The sequence below is a fragment of the Sorex araneus genome, chromosome 4 (assembly GCF_027595985.1).
Source record: "Sorex araneus isolate mSorAra2 chromosome 4, mSorAra2.pri, whole genome shotgun sequence".
Classification (NCBI taxonomy): Eukaryota; Metazoa; Chordata; class Mammalia; order Eulipotyphla; family Soricidae; genus Sorex; species Sorex araneus.
This window is the reverse complement of record NC_073305.1, coordinates 185,098,263-185,115,404: the sequence shown is the minus strand read 5'-3', so window position 1 is coordinate 185,115,404 and position 17,142 is coordinate 185,098,263. Positions and strand designations below refer to the sequence as shown.

General features: G+C 60.4%; 1 protein-coding gene across 1 annotated transcript in view; it reads left to right on the top strand.

Moving 5' to 3' along the window:
• The first annotated feature begins 10,626 nt into the window (after positions 1-10,626).
• Positions 10,627-17,142, top strand: part of EZR (ezrin) — a 33,091-nt gene continuing 26,575 nt past the window's right edge. The window contains exon 1 of the mRNA XM_004600773.2: positions 10,627-10,876. Within this exon, the coding sequence (XP_004600830.2) occupies positions 10,865-10,876 (12 nt within the window). The 5' untranslated portion in view covers positions 10,627-10,864. The remainder of the gene's footprint in view (positions 10,877-17,142) is intronic.

Genomic DNA, 17,142 nt, shown 5'->3' with positions numbered 1-17,142 from the left:
CAGAGAGAGCCAGAGAGACGCCTTCCGTTACTGGGGGATTTCATGGAGACCCGCGTGGGAACGGGAGGGAAAACGAAGCGTGCACCCGGCCACCACGGGACCGGCAGGCTAGTGGAGACAGAGAAGCAGCGAGACGCGAGGCGCGACCACCAACAGGGTAGAACAGAGAAGGGGCCACCAGACCACCCACAGGGAGCATCACATAGCAGCCGTGCGAGCCTCAGGTCAGTGGGAAGGGGTGGGTGGGGGCGAGAAGGAGCGAGGTTCCCTTTCACGGGGAAACCTTCTAAGAACTCGGTGCTGTGGGGAAAGTCACGGAGGGAACTTTCTGGAAGCCGAGAGCAGTCTCACGGGCACAATCAGCTTGTGCGCCATCCCGCTGGGAGTCAGACTCCGAGAGGGACTTCAGGGAGGAGAACAAAGGTCTTCAGGTGCCTCAGCCCAGTTTCTCCCTCCAGCTCCACACGCTTTCCTCAGAGGTACCCAGGTCACCCACCGGCAGGAGAGAGATGTGAACGGGCCAGTCTGAGCAATGGCGTGGCCACAGCCTGTGGGGCCTGTCCTGTCAGGGGACGGTGGCTCGAGAGGAGAGACGTGGTGGCTGAAGATGGGGCTCCCGGAGGGTAGAGTTAGGGCCTGGGGGCAGGGGGAGCTGACCCCCTCACCCTCTGGCCTGGGCAGAGAGAGAACAGGCCACCTCAGGTGTGGGCACCTCAACACTTGGTGGAGAGAAGCCTTCCTGGGGTTCTGGAAGCATCCGGGAACATGCCTGGGAGATGGATGGCTCGAAAGTGGGTGCAGACAGGCCAGGGAGGGACTCGAGGCCCTCAGACCAGTTCCCTCAGCTGCCAGCTCGGCTCCCAGGAGAGACAGGACTGAGCCCGTGTGAGCAGCTGCACCCGCAGGCCCAGCGGGTGTCCCATGAGAGGCCTCCATGTGGCCCCTGTCACCCACGGGGTGCCTGGCTCTCCTCCGCCACAGGCCTGCTCACCAGGGGCCAAAGGGTCCCCGAGGAGACGCCAGGTGAAAAGTCACAGAACAGGGCCCCAGCAGAAGACTGGGCGGGGGGGAAACCATCAGGATGGGCCCCAGGAGGAGACAAGGCAGAGGGGGCCACCTCGAAGGGCCTCGGACAGGCCTGCCGCAGAGTCCTGGGCTTACAGAGAGCCCAGAGCCCAGATTCAGGGTGTCCTCCATCCCCCGGCAAGCACAGCCCTACCTGGGCTGAGGCGACTCCAGCCACGTCGGTGAAAGCCGGTCTCGGGGAGTGAGCCCCACTCCCACGGCCAGGAACGGGGTTCTTCCAAGACTCCTGTTCAGGAAGGGGACGCCGCCTGCTTAGCTGTGACCGCAGGGGCCCAGGGGACACAGGGGTTTCCGGGTTATCTCTGTCCCTTGAGCACATGCCCCCAGGACAGGGAACAGCAGCCAGAAGTAGCCCCGACTCCGTGCAGAGGAGTCGGGGAGAGGAGGTGGGGGTCACCGGGCAGCCCTGGTCGTTCCCTGGTGCCACCAAAAGCAAAGGTGGCCTGAAGAGAAGATACAGCTGAGAGGGACAGAGCCAGCAGTGGGCATGTTTTGCCTGGCATGTAGAATGTTCTGGAAATATTTTTTAACTCCCTGCCAACATCCAGGGGCTGGGAAATTTCGTGTAAAAAAAAACCAAGGCTCTGAGCTTGTCTTGAAAGTGTGGGGCTCTGGCTGCCAGCTGGAGCCGGGGGCCTGGGGTCACTCGAGGCCCCCTGTGAGGAGGTGACAGGGAGATGCGGATTGGCCAAGAGATAGCGAGAGTCTTAGAAACGCACAGGCTGCCCAAGGCCAAGTTTTAACTAAGTGTGACCCTCAGGGGCTTCATCTGTCCTGACCAGGCGGGAGGGGCTCATAACTCTTTGCCCGAGGAAGTCTGTGACCCTCGGTCAGCTGAAAGCACTGGCCAAAACTTACAAAGGTGAGTTCACCCCGGGGGCCAAGAGATAGCTCAGTGGTTAGTGCAAGCTAGGCGGTCACCAGAGCTGGCTGTGTGACCCCCAAGCCCTGCAGGCTGTGGCCCGGGATGCCCCCAGTATTGGTGGGTGGGGTGTTCTTGGTTCCCCCACACCACAGGGCTAATCATCCTGCCCACCCCCCCCAACCATCAGCCTGATTGGCTGAGAATTGCCTGAGGGGCTCTCAGACCTCCCCAGCACCCCCTTTTATCCCCTTGGGAGGCTTCTCCTACCCCCACCCCCCAAACCAAGCAACCACAGGCCACTGTGGAATGTGTCCTGAGACTCAGTAAGGTCTACCAGGAGGCTCACGCATTCCTCACTTACTGCTGCCATCCGTTGCTTTTGCCTGTCATCCAAGAGCGTCCCTTTGTCTTTCTGCTTTTCTAAGGGGAAGGACCAGTTCTCCAGCATCCGGCCCGGTCTCCAGAATCCAGGTGCTTGGTGAGAGGTTGTTATCGTCCCAGAGAACCCCGGGCCCTGTGCTCCACGCCGCCCTGTGGGACAGGAACTGAGCTCCCACATCTGCGAGATTCCCTCCCAGGTGGTTCTCAGAGACCAGGCGCAGCTGTGGCCCCCGGGCTGCAGAGGAAGGTGAAGGCTGTTTCCGTGATGGAGCTGATGCTCATTGGGCCTTTATTTTTTCTTCAATTTTTTTGTGTTATTGGCTTTTTCTGTCTCTTTTTTTTACTTTTTAAAAAAAATTTATTCTAGGGGCTAGAGCAATAGTGCAGTGGGTAGGGAGTTTGCCTTGCATGAGCGAGGCCAACCCGGATTCGATTCCCAGCATCCCATATGGTTCCCCGAGCACCGCCAGGAGTAATTTGAGTGCAGAGCTAGGAGTGACCCCTGTGCGTTGCTGGGTGTGACCCTAAAAGCCCCCACCCCCACTCAAATTATTCTCTCCTCGGCTGCTTCTTTAAGTTAGATTTCTGGGACAGTTTGCCTTGCACGCAGCCGACCCTGGTTCGATTCCTCCGTCCTTCTCGGAGAGCCTGCTAACTACAGAGAGTATCCCGCCCGCACAGCAGAGCCTGGCAAGCTACCCGTGGCATATTCGATATGTCAAAAACAGTAACAAGTCTCACAATGGAGACGTTACTGGTGCCCGCTCGAGCAAATCGATGAACAACAGGACAACAGTGCAACAGAGCTACTTCTGGCACAGGACTTGGGGATCCCTCCAGGGGAGGCACTGGGTAGGACGCGGCACCAGCATGGGACCCTGCACACAAAGCGGGAGCTCCCATTCATTTTAAGATTTTGAAAGTGATGCGTGCCCAGGGCTGAGAGGAGTGGGCAGTTCGTGCATTTTGATTTTGTTTGTTTGTGCTTCGGCAGGGGAGAGGGAGCCGGAATCAGACCCAGAACTCCCCACAATCCTGAACTCCTTTCTCTTCCCGTCACCCGGGTTTCCATGAGGGGTTTGGACAGCTGGGGGTGCTGATGAAAAGACTTGCCAGGAAGAAGCGAAGCATTGCCCCGGTGAGCAGTGTAGCGGACAGGGAGAGAGGGAACACAAGGAACACGTGCAGACCCAGGTGCTAACTGGCAGAGCTCGTGCAGTCAGTCAGCAACCTTTATTGAGCACCTACTAGGCACCAGGCACTGTCTGAGCTGCTGAGGCCCTAGCGGGAGCCTCAGTTCTCACAGGGATGGTGGAAATGCCCAGTGCAAATGAGCGAGACGAGACTGAGCGCCAGATGCACAGAGGAACCGAGGGCAGTGCCTGTGGGCAGGCTGGGAAATGCTCTCCCTGGAGCAAACTGAAAGGTGTGCAAAGTCCAGGCCAGCCAAGTTGGCGCCTGAGTACTGCCCGAGGAGAGGAGGGCCAGAACGAGCCCCTCTAGGCTAGAAGGGGGCTGCTGGTTCTATATTCCCAGAACAAAAGCCCGGACTGCGCTGACCCAGGGGAAATGGGCGGGAACTGGAGCCAAAGAAGCAGTCAGAGCTCACCAGGGCTCAGGGTCTTATTCTGGGGTGCCAGGGGTTGGCTCCGCGGCAAAGCACCTGCCTCGCGTGCCTGAGGCTCTGAGTTCCATCCCCGGCTGCCTAGCTGCGGGCACTGTGGGCTCAGCCGCTGAGCTCTCTGGGCCCCCTCATGCCACAACCAAGGGGTGATCTCCGAGAATCCCCCACTGATAAAGCATGTGTGTGCGCCTGGTGCCCCTCCTGGCCTGCACGTGTGGGGACGCCACAGAGCACTCCAGCAAAACTCCAGCGAACAGCACGAGCACCATGACGAAAGAGCATAGGATGGGGTGTGGGGGGGGAGAGCGCGGCCCCCCAGTGAGCACGCATGCGTGCAAGCACCACGGCACGTGGCCCCCATAAACAGGAAACGTGTGTGTGCGCGCGTGCAACCCCCTCGGTCATTGCCACCACTGTAGTGAAGGGAAACAGTAAACCAAGGCATTTTGTTTTATTTTATTGGGTGAGGGGCTGGGACACCCCTTCCTCCCAGCTCTGAGCTCAGGGATCACATCTGGTGGACTCAGGGGACCGTAGCAGGTACCCGAGGTGGCACCCAGGTTGGCCGCGGGCCAGGGAAATGCCCTACTCTCTGCACTACCACTCTGGTCATTTGTTTCAGAGGCTGCTGAACTGAGTGTCACACTTGGACATATGCTGCAGCTGCTGGGGCCGCAGGACTACTCACAGGCTGAGATGGAGGCTCGGGGTGTGGAGGGAGAGACAGGAAGCAAGGCTGACTTCTCAGTTCCGGTGAAGGAGAAGCTGTTTGCCGAGGGGGTGCAGCCAACTGTTTGCTGGCAAGGATCTGGCGCTGCTCAGGCTGGGAGAGGCTGAGAAAGAGCATGTCCCATGTCCAGAGATAACAGCTCAGGAATGACCCCTGAGCTAAGCACCAGGGGGATGGAGCACGGAGCCGGGAGAGGAGCAAGCAGAAACCTGAAAACCAAAGTCCCCAGGCCACAGGCTGCTCAGAAAAGGGCTGGGGAGGCAGAAATGTCTGGCCCCTGGATATGGCTTGACAGACGTCAGTGGTGACGCTGGCCTAGAAGCTTGAGTGGAGGGGTGAGGGAGGGCAGTTTCAGCTCTGTGAAGGAGGCTAACAGGGTCAGCGCTGGCACTTTCCCCTTCCTCCAGCCTCTTCCAAGCCCAGACTTTGGAGCTGGGGTGCGGGTGGGTAAAGGTAGGGGTCTCGGAAAGACGCATAAAAGAGTCAGGGATAAGAAAAGTTATGATAAGAGAAGCTCTCCGAGCCGGAGTGATAGTACAGCAGGGAGGGCACTTGCCTTGCATGCAGCCGACCTGGGTTCAATACCCAGCATCCCCTGTGGGCCCCTGAGTCTGCAGGAGTGACCCCTGAGCATACAGTCAGGAGAAAGCCCCAAACAGAGCTGGGTGTGAGCCAAACATAATATAATAATAAATGATGATAATAGTAATAATGCTAAGAGTTCTGCCCTCTGGGAGTTCATTTGTCAACCAAGCTGTGCGGCCATTCTCCGTTCATAGTCTTCAACATGAAACCCTTGAAGCCCACACAGGCGAGTTTTATATCAGCCAAGGAAGCAATGAAAATAGTCCCTGGTGGCCAGGGGGCTGGGAGGAGCCAAGTGACAGAAGAGGCATGAGATAATGCCAAGTGGCTCTTTCCAGCTCCCCTCCTGATCATATCCTTACTGGTCATTTCTAGGTATGATACCAAGTGGCCACCTGTCTGGCTGTCCAAGCTCCTATGGCTGCAGAACCTGGGTCCTGCCTACTGCAAGGCAGGACACTCTCTCCCCAGGGTCAGAAAGAGCCACAGCAGCAGGAATCTGTATACTAGATTCACGGAATTCCACCAGATGGCACGAAACGCTTCAGTCTCCTGAACGATCATCCTGCCAATACACAGCCTCCCAAATATGCCACTTACCATTAGCCTACCAAAAGTAGGCCCTCGCAAGGTGCAAAGGGTGCTCGAAAGCCGGCTCAGCCGCCAGTCCTTGGGATAGAAAGGTTGGAAATCACCCTTCTGCCACAGTGTTGGAACTGCCCGTCACAGGGCTGGGACGCAGCCAGGTGCAATCTGCAGGGGTGAATGGGTAAAGAATGCGGCTCTAACGGCCATAAGTGGCTGCCATGAGTTCCCCAGGTCTCCAGAGTGCCCACTGCCCCGGTTATGGGTCTGGAGAATCACCCTCATCCCCGCTTTGCCAGGTGCTCCCTCTCGGCTCCCACTGGGTCCCTGTTCCCTGTCTTCTGCAGCTGGAGGTGGCCACGGTACTTGAGAACTTGTTTTAGGTGGAGATCAGCTGGCACGGGCCTGGAGGCAGGCTCCGCAGGTGATCTGATAGCGGCCTGTGTCAGGGAAGCGGATATTCCGGGCCACGGCTCAGTCCTGGGGCTGAGTGGAACGCACACACACATGTACGGGGAGAGGAGGAGAAAGCAGGGGAGAGGGTGACCTTCCCCCGGCGCGTCACCTTCCCTGCACAGCTCCACTCAGGAGACAGCCCGCCTGCCCTCCTCCGGCCGGCCGCAGCCCTGAGCCCGAGAGCCCTGTCAAGGTGAATGGTCAGATTAAGTGAGCGCAGGGGGCTCCAGACTCTGGAGAACGAGCCCGAAGGAAGGAAGGGTGAAGGCAGAGGGTAGGTCCTAGTGGCCCGGGTCCTGCCACACCTCAGCCCAGCTGATTTCAAGTTTTGCCGTAGGTCAGGCTCACGGAGGAAGACTCAGCCCAGAGATCATCGGAATCTGGTGGACCCAGGAGTTCCTGCTTCTCTGGGACTCACGGCTCCGTAGAGCTTAGTCCCCTGTGGGAGTTTGGGGAGCACAGCACGAGGTAGGGCTTGGGGGAGTCAAACTATATCCCCCCAGAAGACTCCTCTGGACAGACTCGGGAGAGGGCTGCAGAGATCGTGGAGGGGTTATGCCCGCGCCTGGCGCACAGCTGACTGGAGTTTGAGGCCTAAGAGCCAGAAGTAATCCCTGAACACAGCCAGGTGTGCCCCCAAAGCCTTCCCCCCACCCCTCAAAAAGACTAATGAGAAACATACAGTATGTTTTGGGGGCTGGGGGGCCCTGGATAGGAGTATACAAGCATACCAGGGGAGGCTGGCAAGCGCTGTAGACACACGGAATGCATCTCCGCTGACCTGATATTGATGACGGCAATAAAGTACAGCTCTGGGGCTGGAGCAATAGCACAGCGGGGAGGGCGTTTGCCTTGCATGCGGCCGACCCGGGTTCGATTCCCAGTATCCCATATGGTCCCCTGAGCAGCGCCAGGAGTAATTCCTGAGTGCAAAACCAGGAGTGACCCCTGTGCATCGCCGGGTGTGACCCAAAAAGGGGGGGAAAAAAAAGAAAGGAGAAAGTATGGCTCTAAGCAACCATACGTGGCTTCGTGACAGGAACATGCGGAATCCACCAGTCTCCATCCTGCAGACAAAAAGAGGGGGAGCACAATAGTTAAGACTCAGCCGCTACTTCGCGCTGGAACCAGAAACCGGGCTCAGCTCTGTCTGCCGCAGGAAACCTGTGGTCTCTTTCCATTTGACCACACGGCCACGGGAGTTCATCTCGGGGCAAAGTTCAGAAATGCTCCCAGAAATGCTCTCAGGCCACTGATATTTCAATCATCCAGTTTAGAAGCCGGTCCTTGCTGGGGTGAGATAAAAGGGGCAGATTAGAGGCACCTAGCAACAGAGCTGGGAACCAGAAATGGCTTGAGGGGCTGCAGGCAGCGATGGGGAGATAGGAGAGGCCTCCCGGGACAGTCACCAGGCAGCTGATGTCCCTGTCTCCCTTGGTTTCCTTCCTGCCGAGGTGCCTTCAGTAAGGAGGCAGGCAGCCCAGGGCTCGGGGACACTGGCAGAGGGACGCGGACGCTGGTGGTGGGGCCAGATTGAAACACTGTATGCCTAAAACTCAGCTATCCAGAACTTAGTAAACCATGGTGCTTGAATGGAAATATTTAAAAACTATAATAGCTTGAATAAAAATTCTAAGAATCAAGTCGGAGTGGCAGAAATCCCCCGGCAAATAGGCGTGCTCTGCATGCGGCCGGTGCTGGCTCTGGGCACACCCGGGAGTGACCCCGGAGCCACCGCTGCTGAGCCCCTCAAAGGAGATCAGGCGTTCACCAGCCGTAGAGCGGACCAAGTCACAGGGAAGTTTCCCTCCCGGCCGCACCTGGGAAAGGCGCCTGGCGGTGCAGACTGACAAAGCACCAGAAGGGGCCGGGTGGGGTGGCAGGGGGGTCCCCCAGGCGGCCCTGGCGCGCTCAGCACAGGACACACACTAGCAGGCAGAGGGAGCACCCTGCGACTCGAGTATCCACATGGCAAATGAAGAAACCGAGGCAGCACATTGGGTGCTTGGGCTGAAGACACCAGGCCTGGAGCTTCTTAGGCGCCGGGCCCTGCTGGAGGGAGCTCACGGCTGTTCGCCTCTAATGCGGCAGACCACCCTGGACACGGGCGCGAGCAGCCTCCATTTCCAGACTCCAGAGAAGCACAGAGGGAATAAAATCTCTGCTGGGTTCCGGGGCGTTCGGGCTAAGGCCCGAGAGAGGCGCTCCAAGCACACCCCATCGCCTTCCCAGCCCTCTCCCTCCTCTGCCCACTTCAGGGTCTGCATTTGGGGAGTTTCTGTTTCTCCACCGTTCCCAGCGGCTTCTCCACCGTTCCCAGCGGATGCTGAAGCGGCTCCTTCGAGAGACAACAGCTTGCGGGTGGGACGGGGGTCTCTGCTGGCCAGCTGCAAACGCTGGGGTTTTTGTTTGTTTTTAAATTCCTCTCGAGAGCCATTTACCCGGAGGAGGATGAAGACATCACCATTCTTCGCTTCTTTGTTTGTACTTTGAGACCACTCCGGGCTTTGCTCAGGAATCACTCCCGGGTGCGGGTCAAGCGCCCCGTCCCGGGTACCCCCTCCCCCACCCCAAGACAACATTTCTAGAACTTTGCCCTCTGGAGATGTTTGCTCTAGCCTGAAGCAAGTCAAGCCAAAGGCCTACGGACGTGTCCTCTAGTCCGGCCGCCGGGCGCTGGCCTGGCCTCCCACAGGTGTCCTTCCGTGCGCCGGAACGCTGTGGCCAGGTACGGCCTAGACGCGGCGCAAGGACAAGGGGAGTGACCTGACCCGGGGGCAGCGCGATGCCCCCGCGCGCCGTACCCCCCTGCCCACCGCCCCATCCAGGTGCAATGACAGTTCTTGCTTTCCTTCTGCCCTCGGCGGCCGGTCACCCTCCCCGCCACGTTGACCGCCCCCCTCCCCCACCCCACCCCCCGGCCTGCGCGGCGGAGCGCAAGCGGTCAAGCTCTTCTTCAAGGGCACCGGCGCGCAGGGGACAGTCTTTAAGAGGGCGGGGCCGCGGGGGGCGGAGGGCGCCCCCCGGGCGGGTGGAGGCGGGCGGCGGGGGCCCGCCGGGCGCGCTGCCTCCTCTAGCCGCGGGCGCACCCCACAGGTCCGCGGGGCGGGCGGGGCGCCGGGGACCCCGCCCCGCCCGGGAGTCTGGGCGCGCGGGCGGGCTGCGGGGTGGACACCGACGGGCGGGAGCGAGCGGTCCGCAGGCGCCACCAGGTGAGCCGAGCGCGGCCGGGGGGCGCTCCGCCGAGGGGGCCGGGGCGGCGGGGCGGGGGAGGCCCTCGGCCCTAAGCGCACCGTCCTCCCGAGCCGAGTTGCAGGTGACGCTCAACTAGCCTGCTGTCCTCCCTCCGTCCCCCCCACCCCGCCCGTGTCCCCGAGAGGCCAACGCCCGCCGGGCAGCTTTGAAACCCAGGATCTCAGAGGCCGGGCGGTTGCGGTCCCGGCCCTGGGGCAAACCGTTGCTCCCCCAAGTGAAACCGCCGCGGTTCCCTGGGAGCGCGGGGCCCCCGCCAGACCCCCGAGCCCGGGGGTTCCGCGCCCTGCTCCCGGGAGCGCCCCTTGCTCACGGGCACCTCTGCCGGTCACCCCTCCGCGCCCTCTTCGCGCGGAGCCCCCCCCCCACGCCCCCCTCCACCCTCCGTCGCGCCCTGGCCCCCGGGACCCCTCTCGGGGCGCTGGAGGCTGGAGTTCCGCTACCCGCGCGCGTCCCGGTTCCCGAGACCCCGCCCGTCGGGTGCTCGTCTCGGCTGCCTCCTCCGGGCCGGGCCCTCGGCCCCCCCCCCCCCCCCCGGCTCCCCAGGTTCCCGGGCCCCCACGCCCTCTCCGGTCGGACCCCAATCCAGGCCCTAGCTGCTGGGTCCCTCCCGCCCCTGCCCAGCCCCTCCGGGCGTTCCTCCTACCCCGCCCCTAGGGGCCGCCCCCGTACGCCGCCTCTGGGGGCCGCACCCCTACCCAGATCCTGGGACCCCCCATCCAGTCCCCTGCCCAGCTCCAGAGGGCCGTTCCCCTACCCAAACCCTTCGGCCACCTCTCTGCCCAGCCTCTGGGGGCCGCACCCCCGCCCAGTTCCTGGGGGCTCCCCCCTGCCCAGCCCCCGAGGGCCGCCCCCACCCCTGCCCAGCCTCCGCGGGTCGCCCCTCTACTCGGGTCCTGGGGACCAGCCCCTTGCCCAGCCCCGGGGGCCGCCCCCTGCCCAGCCCCTCGGGCCGCGGTCCCCCGCCCAGCCTCCCCTCCCCCCGGCCCGCCCGGCCCGCCGGAATCGCGGGTTGGGCGGTGACTCAGCCGGCGCCCGCCCGGCCGGTTCTTAAGCTGCGGCGCGCGGGGCGGGCTCGGAGTCTGGACGCGGCGGCGCGGGAGCGGGACCCAGAGCAGGAGCAGGAGCGGGAGCCCGAGCCGAGCCCACCGAGCCGAGCCCACCGAGCGGGAGCCCGAGCAGGAGCCCTCCGAGCCGAGCCCAGGCTGCGCGCTCAGGTCCGCTGTGCCCCCAGGTGCGAGCACTGCCCCGCGAGGAGACAGACGCGCGTCCGGGAAGGAGGAAGCCGCGCCGAGCCAAGATGCCGAAGCCGGTGAGTGGCGGCGGGTGCGGCCGGGGCGCGGCCTCGCCCGGGGGGCCCGCGAGAATCACGGCCGTGCCCCCCTTCCCTCCTCGGCACCCCCTTGGGAAGCGCCGCTTGCAAGTTTCCGTGAAAGTTGCCGGAGTCGCGGGCCGGCAGGTGGCTCCCACCCGCGCCCCACCCCGCGCCCGCGCTCCGCGGGACGCCCCGGCCCCGGCGGGCGTGTGCGGGGGCAGCCGGGCTGCGTGCTCCGGGGGGCCGGCGGGGAGCGGAGCTGCAGGTGGAGGCGCCCCCGACCCCGGGGGTCCGACTCCCCCCGCGGGGCTGCTGGGCCAGGCCCGGGTGTTGGCGCCCTGACCGACGTAGGGGAACAAAGCCGGTTCTTGGAAAGTCGGGTGGATGCGACCAGCTGGGGCACCCTGCGGGGCTGGGGGGGTGCCCCGAAATCTTTCTTGAGTTCTGAGTTGCGGCGGAGGGAAAAGAGAGCTGGAGGTATTGAGCCGTTGCCCCGGGAAGTTCCTAGTTTCCCAAGCCAGCCCTCAGCGCCCTCCCAGTGTTTTAGGTGCTTTTTCGATTCTGTCAAAGGAAGTTTTCACTAATAAAGTCCTATTGTTCCGTGGGCTTCAATTAAATGACTGGGTTAATATGCTAATAGATCCAGAAGCCATTATAGTTTTTGCCGGAGTTACATCACCGAGATGACTCATTCGTGATTCAGAAAAAATTCTTTCCTACACAAAATTCTTCTTTTTTATTTCAAACTTGCCAGTGACACATGCCATCCGGGCTTCACAATGCCTGCTGTACACACTGACCCACATACAGCCCAGTCCCGCCTGGGCCAGGCGTGGGCTAGGGGGGTGGGGGTGGGGGACGCGGGGACATGGGCGTGGCTTTGTTTCACTCATAGGGAAGTTTGGGGTTTAGACACTGTCACACCCATTTCCATTTTCCTTTCTCATTTCTCAAAAAAAGCTGTAATTTCTCGTATTTCATATCTAGTTTCTGTTTTTTTTCTTTTTGGGTCACACCTAGCGATGCACAGGGGTTACTCCTGGCTCTGCACTCAGGAATTACTCCTGGTGGTGCTCGGGGGACCATATGGGATGCTGGGAATCGAACCCGGGTTGGCCGTGTGTAAGGCAAACGCCATACCTACTGTACTATCGCTCCAGTCCCTCTGAGTGTGGTGAACTACACACCTCACATCCCACACGCCAGCCTGTTGACGCGCCCACCTCCTCAGGCCATCTCCCTATTCAATTCCAGAACATTCTTGTCTTCCCAGGCATGCCCCCTCGCACCCACTCTGTCTGTCTGTCCCCCGCCACTGTGTCCCCAGGGTCCACCCAGGAGCTGGTTTCTGGATCGAGTCACCTTCCCTTTCAAGACTGTCTGCCAGGAGATGCGTTGGCCTTCCTGGCTTCCGAGGCCTTTTATGGTGGGTCCGAAACAGCCCTGACCCAAACTGACGCCAGAAGGGCACCTCCTGCCCTGAGTCAGTTCCCGGGACAGCCTTCTGGCCTGCTGGCTGGCCTGATTTGACAGACCATCCAGAGGCTATAATTTTGGAGGGGTGTGAGGGCTCCTCATTAGAGGCCAGTCTGAAAGAAGGAAGTCCCTGCTGCCCCCGATGGGGGGTGCCCTCCGGGTTTTGTCCCCTGAACTCTGTAGCTGAGCCCCTCTTGCAGGGGCCCCTTTCAGTGGGGCACCTGGGGGCTGTGACACAGTGGCTGGCGTTGGTTTCTGTGGCGTTAGCTACAGTGTTGTTGCTGGCGGCCAGGCCGGGGCTGACACAGGCCGCCGGGCTCTCTGGGTTCTCGGCCCAGCCCGGGCTTTTGTTAGGTGGTTTCCCGGCGATCGGCTGTTGGTCGCCAGGGTTGAGCAGCAACGGGGCTTGGTGGGGCTCGGTGCGCCCGACTTCCGCCCACCAACTGCCTCTCATTGGTGGGTTCAAACGGGCTCAGGCAGTGACGTCTGGGCCTCCGAGGCGAAGTGCAGTTCATTTCTGCCAGCGCTTTCGGAGTCCCGATCGGGCGCTCGCTCTCTGCAGCCGGTGTCCGAGCAGACGGCTGTGCGGGCAGGGACAGCGCAGAGGGGCAGTGCACCTTGGCCCCTGGGAGTTGCGTGCGGGCCGCGCCCAGCTTGCTCGGGCCTCCCGGGGCGTGAGGTCTCGGACTGGAGCTGCCCACCCCCTGGGGGCCCGTGGGGCGCAGGCTTGCTTGAGGACCCTGATCGCCGCCTGGTGCCGTGCCTGGGATGAGAAGGACCCTCGGCCCGGGCCCGGAGCTGGCTGCTGTGCTGTTGTCGGCCTAGGCCGTCTCGCCGCTGCCCGGCCTGTGCTGGCGACCGGCCGACTCCCAAGGGAGGGGCTTGGGGGCCAGAAGGCACCAGCCCCTGTGCCCGCTGGCCGGCTGGTCCCAGAGGGCCCTCCCGAGGGTCTGGGCAGAGGGGTGATGAGGAGGCCGGTGCATCCCTCACTCTCGCGCTGGTTTCGGGAGACAGTAGCCGTGAGCTGCCTTGACGCCGCATCCCCGACGCACTCGTGGAACGTGACGTCAGTCACAGGAGAGTTGAGTTGCCCCCTTCGGGGGCCTCCGAAAGCTCCCTCACGCCGTGCCGGGGCCCGGACCCGATCCTGAGGGCACCTTGCCTCCGGAGCAAACTGGCTCTGTGCGGACTGTTTGAGCCTTGAGTGGGCATCTGTGTGGCCCCTGCCCCAGCCACCCAGCGCACACCGGCCCCTTCTGTAGCCACCCAGGTCCCTGTGGGCAGGTGGCGGGCGGGGAGCCGGGCTCCCGGGCGGCAGAGGGAGGTGCTGGCTGCACACGGCCGTTTGTCGGCTCGTGGCTGACCCGCTTGTTGGCCCACCCAGCCCTGCAGCGGCTTTGCCACCCAGCGAGGAGACAGACAGAACCGCTGGAGTATATATGATGGTGGGAGGGGGCCTGGGGGAGAATGTTAATCCAGGAGGCCAGCAGGGTGCCCAGGAGGTGGCGGCTGCATGGAGCACTGTGAGGGACTCGGTACTATGCTGGTGCGGGAGCAAGGGGGCGGTGTCGAGGGTGGAGTGGGGTGAGGGCCTGTGACAGGAGGGGAGCAGAGAACCCCGCTCCAGACCTCAGGCCCTGCTGGGCATGTTGTGTGTGACCGGGGGCTGGCGGGAAGGGGCCCCCAGCAGCTGCCCTGCACGAGGCAGCAGGAGGGCGGTGGTGGGTTGATTGGGCTCACCTGGTGACAGGTGCTGAGTTTGGACGAGATGGATGACGTACAGTGGACCCTTGAGCCACGTGGCCTTGGACCCCGGGGTCCACTGAAAGGTGGCTGGTTGTTGGTTCCACATTCGGGGATGCAGTCGTGACTCCCGGGCCGTGGCAGCTGCCACTTTGCTTGGGGCAGAGGTGGCGGCCGGGCCCGTGACCCCCAGCGTTGGTCAAGGTCCAGTGATATTCATGCACTGGCTGATGGGTGAGAGGTGCCGGGACAGAGGGCACTGTGGAAGGCTCACCGCCCACGTGGGCTTGCCCAGCTGCCTGGGCCTGGGGACCCGCCCCCGAGCTGGCAGCCTGCGAGCCTGCAGGTGTGGGTGGTTCACACACGTGGGGGTGGTTGCAAGGAGGCCGTGCTGCTTTCCTAAGTGCTGCCCTTCGCCCGTCTAACGCCAGACCACCAGAAACAGCAGGAATTTTCAACCCACGGAAGCTAATCTGAGTGCCTCCGTTTTCCCCACGTGAGCGGGGGTGAGGGCGCCGAGCCCCCGTTCTCCGACTCTGGCGTTTGGGAGTATCTGGGGAGTCGCCGGGCCTCCTGGCCCGTGTGCCTCGATGGGGCTCCCTTGCAGACCTCGGCTGGGCAGTGCCCAGAGGCCTCTCCAGTGCTGTCCGTCTTTAGTTTTCAGTGTGGGGCCACACCCAGTGCTCACTCCTGCGAGATGGGAGCCTGGCTCAGACTTCCTGCATGCAAAGCAGGTGCCAGCCGGGGCGGCGCCCCAGGCCCCTAGTCTTGAAGGAGACAAAAAAGGGTTAGATGGTTTCCTCCGTGGAGAGGCAGGGAAGGATCTCTTGATTTTTTTGTTTATTGGTGCTTCTTACTCCTCCCCCAGGACCCCAGTTCCTTTCTCGTCCTAAAAATAAAGAAATGGCTAACAGAATTTGAGTCATTTTGTTAATAATAGTTTGGGGAAGAAAACATTTTTCTTTTAATTTTTTTGGGGGGTGCTACACCCAGTGACGCTCAGGCTCTGTGTTCAGGGGTTACTCCTGGTGGTGCTCAGGGGACCATATGGGATGCTGGGGATGGAACCCAGGTCAGCCACATGCAAGGCAAATGCCCTACCCACTGTGCTATCTCTCTGGCCCCCAGGAAACATCTTCTAAATAACAGAATTTAGATACTATTTTTGATAATCTGGGCTTCTTGCTCACCCGCTTTCCTATAATAGTTCGGTGTTGAACAGCTGAGCGTGCATTTGCACTCAGTGAACGGATTTACACTTTACTCCAATTCACAATTAAACGCGGCTGATGTTTCACCGCTAATGAAATGTGGGGGGGTTTCTGAAGAACAGACGCTTGTATTTTCCATCTGACATCCTTACCTTCCATGTGTTTGCATAAAGAACTTCTTCCAGACTTCTGCAAGTGGTAGTTTTTTTTTGTTTTGTTTTGTTTTTGTTTTTGGGTCACACCCGGCAATCACAGGGGTTACTCCTGGCCCTGCACTCAGGAATTACCCTTGGCAGTGCTCAGGGGACCATATGGGATGCTGGGAATCGAACCCAGGTCGGCCACGTGCAAGGCAAAGGCCCTCCCTGCTGTGCTATTGCTCCAGCCTCGTTTTTCGTTTTGTTTTAAGGGGAAGTAGAACATTGTGCTGTATGTCATTTAGACACTTTTACTGGTAATAAAATGTCTTGTGTAGTCAATGTATCTACCTTTTCCAAATAAAGTTAAAATGCCTAAAAATCTTCAAATTACCAGTTTTATAATTAGCTCACTGCTCACCCAAGAACCTCAGTCTTGCTGTCTTTAAGATAGTTTTTTAAAATAAATCATTAAACGAAAAGAATGCCTCTTGAGTAAGCAGAGACAAAGTTTGTCAGTGAAATCCAAACAGGTTGTCTCCAGACGCTGTGAACTTTCTATATTTCTTGTGCCCTTTCCCCGGAAACATGCCTCATACTCTTTCCGCGCAGTTGTCACTGAGGCTGAGTTTTGGTTCCTGATTTGGTTTCCCAGGGGGGCTTCTTGGGGCTGCCTGGGAGAAGGGAGCACTGTCTCCCCCTGGGAAGGTGTGTCATGTGCCATGATGCGTCGTGATGTGGCACTGTGGGATGGGGGGTCTCCTGAGCAGGGCACTGAGGGATGAAGAGGATCCCGTATGTGATTGGGACCCGGAGGGCTTCTCACAGTCCTTATCAAAGTAGCATTAGTTCTCTTGTGAGGATCAGCAAGCAGTCACCCGAAAATTTTGAGGTTTTGCCTACCTTAAGTTTCAAATCACCTTCCACAGCCTGAGAAAAGATCAGAGTGTGTGTGTGTGTGTGTGTGTGTGTGTGTGTGTGTGTGTGTGTGTATTTGGGCGTGGGCAGGGCTCCCCCAGTGGTGCTCTGCTCTTGGGGTTTACTCCTGACGGTGCTCAGGTGACCGTGTCGTACCGTGGCTTCCCTGCTGTGCCACATGTATGTTCCTAAGTGTGTACTGAGATGTCAGTACTGTTCTTCCTTTGAGAGGGGGTGGGCGAAGGTTCCTCTGGCTGGCTTCTGCCTCCTGCCTTGCAGCCAACAGTGATTTTTGGATGACTTGAAAGGAGATACAAAGAATCTACAATGTTTCTCTCTGGCAAGTAGGAAACTTCCCAGCCCTGCCCGTCACTGCTGTCAGGCATTTGGTCTCAGCTGGGATGTCTTTTAGGCCTAAGTCGATAGTCTCTGGAAGCAACTCCACCCGCTGGTTCCGGTCTGAAGATGTTCTTCTGAACACCCAAGAAAGCGTTTTGCAGGCTGGTCTCGCCCCGTTGTGCGGGGTCCCCCGGCCGGGGAGCAGGCGAGGCCAGCGCGGAGGTCACGTTTTCTCCAAGGCTGCTGTTCTGTGGGCTTAGTTGGTCCCGAGAAAGGGGTGGGATCCTGTGTCCCGCTCCCTAAGCCATTGGCTAATGACAGCTTCCTGGCACGGGCTGAAAGAAAGCAATTTGTACCTGATACTTGAGTTGGTAAGAGAATGTTATATAAAGAAGCTGCTTTTCCTATTGTGAAAATTTAAACTTCGGGACCCAAGAAC